Genomic DNA, 2,354 nt, shown 5'->3' on the forward strand with positions numbered 1-2,354 from the left:
GCCTCATTATTTCATCGATGGCGAAGTTGAACAAGAATGGGGAGAGTGGACATCCTTGTCTGACACCACTTTTTGTAGGGAAGCTTTTGGAGAGCTCACCATACACCCTCACCCGCCCAGAAGTATGTGAATATAGGAATCGGATTATGTTTACAAACTTCTGGGGCGTACCCTGTTGAGCAAGTGTAGTTAACAGAACTGATCGATCAACGGAATCGTACGCACCTTTGAAGTCAAAGAATACCAGGATTGCGGGTCGTCTGTACATGTGGCGTTGCTCTAACACCTGACGGAGTGTGAAAATGTGGTCAGCGCAGCCTCTACCCGGTCGAAATCCCGCTTGATTCTCACGAGTCAAGACTTCGCGTGCCGCCATAAGACGACGGAGAATCAGTGACGCCAGAAGCCTTGTCACAGCAGGCGTCAAGCTAACAGCGCTGTGGTTGCTGCGTTCACTGCGAGTACCCTTTTTGAGAATGGGTACCACTATCGATTCACCCCAGTTGCCTGGGTCGGTCTCCTTCTCCCAGATAAACCCAACTAGGCTAGACAGGCACTGGCTGAGCAATCCACCGCCATCCTTGAAAAGAGTGGCTGGAAGGTCGTCAGGACCAGCAGCACGATGACGCTGGGCAGTTTCACAAATATCTGAATGACCTCAACATGTCTAATTTAGTACTAGGACAGGGTCGACTTTGGGTTTATTTCAGTTCTTAGACGGTATGACACATCAGACCGGAAAAACCTAACCAAAATATCAGGAGGCGACTAACACTACGGTGGTTTTTGAGTTATCAGTTTGCCGGTGGCGAACCTTAATCAGAAATGAATTGGAATGGACTTCCTATTTATTACATCAAATTTGAGGATGCTTATGGCTATTAGGTCTTTTCATCGAATTATTTACATTGTTGATCTTTTAAGGTGATAGAATTTTCAAGGTCAACTGTCACTTACAATTGGAAGAAATACAATGTCCCTACCTGCGGTAAAATAGAATTACTTACAGTAAGCGGAGGTTGCGGGTGGTCCCGTGGCTATAGCTTACATTGTGGATACAACATATGTGGCAGTATTACTTTTACAACGAATTTTCCTCTGTATCTTCTCCTCAAATAGACAGATGAAAAACTCCGTGTTTTTTACCTCGAGATTAGTTAGTCTTAGCAACCAACATGATTACTCGTACCAGTTCTGTGGAACCTAAAGACTGCAGGTGAATATGATCTATGCATGAACGTCCAGCGTTCTGTTTCGGTGCTTGATGTAATAAGAATAATAAGGTTTATACCCAACTTGTGGGTGGCATACCGTCTGGCATTATCATAGACACGGGAGAAGTATTTGTAGAAGACAGCTTACCAACAGCGTGCTCCCGTTTCCAACCCCAAGTGACAGGCAATCTCCATATTTATTCCCCTTGACCAGATGAACTGAAACCTTCTTGTTTTACTGAACTATTTTTGTAACTCTTACGGACTTTGGTCGGACATTGTGATTTTGTGGTTGCTCGCCGTCGATGTCTGTTTGGTTGTGACGATATAGATTTTGAGGCGTAGTGATCTGCGCTTTATCCACAGACGGGTAATTGTACCGCCTTATTTTTGTAACCCTACGGTATCTGCAGAGGAGAATCCGTTGAGGTTAGTTGAATATGTATAGTATTATATTTGCAATAGTACCGTGATTCCAGAAATCGGATTTCTTGTTCGTTTCCCTGGATTGGCACGCGTGACTCAAAATCAGAAAGCAGATAGCCGTAACAGTACTCAAAGATTTCAGTACTCAACGGAGTACGGATCTAGTACACAACGATCTACGGACGCAGTACTGAACGATCTACGAAATCGAAGAAGATGGGGAAGGCCCAGCTTATGGATCTCTATCTACCGGAGGAATCGAGGCAAGTCGGTCGTTCTGGGAATCCTTCAGCTATTGGTTCATCTCCTGGCGCTGACTCATCTAGGCATAAAAAAATGAAGTTAGCTGCGTTATTGCGAGCGCAGATTAACGCAGAGTAAATGGAGAAAGAATTGCATCGGAGTTAATGCTGGATTCGTACGATGATTCCGTCGTTGACGTGCAGGTTGACCCGCAGGATAAGGTAAAGATTTACCTAGCCGGGATTGTAAGTAGCACACCCATACGTGAGGCACCAGTGGTTAAGGCAGACCTACCTTGAGTGGACTTAGAGGCTTTCGATGGCAATTCAAGGTGGTGTTGGAGGTTTATTCAACAGTTCAAATACTACATAGAGGATAGAGTGCAAGATAGTGGACAGAGGATGCTATATTTGATTCATTACTGCAGAGGTCCTGCGAAGGAAGCCGTGGCTGAATGCGTAATGTTGCCTC

The 2,354-nt window shown here is 45.0% G+C and overlaps 1 protein-coding gene across 1 annotated transcript in view; it reads left to right on the forward strand.

Annotated features, from left to right (window-relative positions):
* Positions 1–2,047: 2,047 nt before the first annotated feature.
* Positions 2,048–2,354, forward strand: part of T265_09025 (hypothetical protein) — a gene marked incomplete at both ends in the record, with an annotated part of 8,087 nt that continues 7,780 nt past the window's right edge. Inside the window, 2 exons of the mRNA XM_009174986.1 lie at positions 2,048–2,147; positions 2,193–2,341. Coding sequence (XP_009173250.1) covers positions 2,048–2,147; positions 2,193–2,341 — 249 coding nt within the window. The remainder of the gene's footprint in view (positions 2,148–2,192; positions 2,342–2,354) is intronic.

This window comes from Opisthorchis viverrini (genome assembly GCF_000715545.1).
Source record: "Opisthorchis viverrini unplaced genomic scaffold opera_v5_249, whole genome shotgun sequence".
Lineage (NCBI taxonomy): Eukaryota > Metazoa > Platyhelminthes > Trematoda > Opisthorchiida > Opisthorchiidae > Opisthorchis > Opisthorchis viverrini.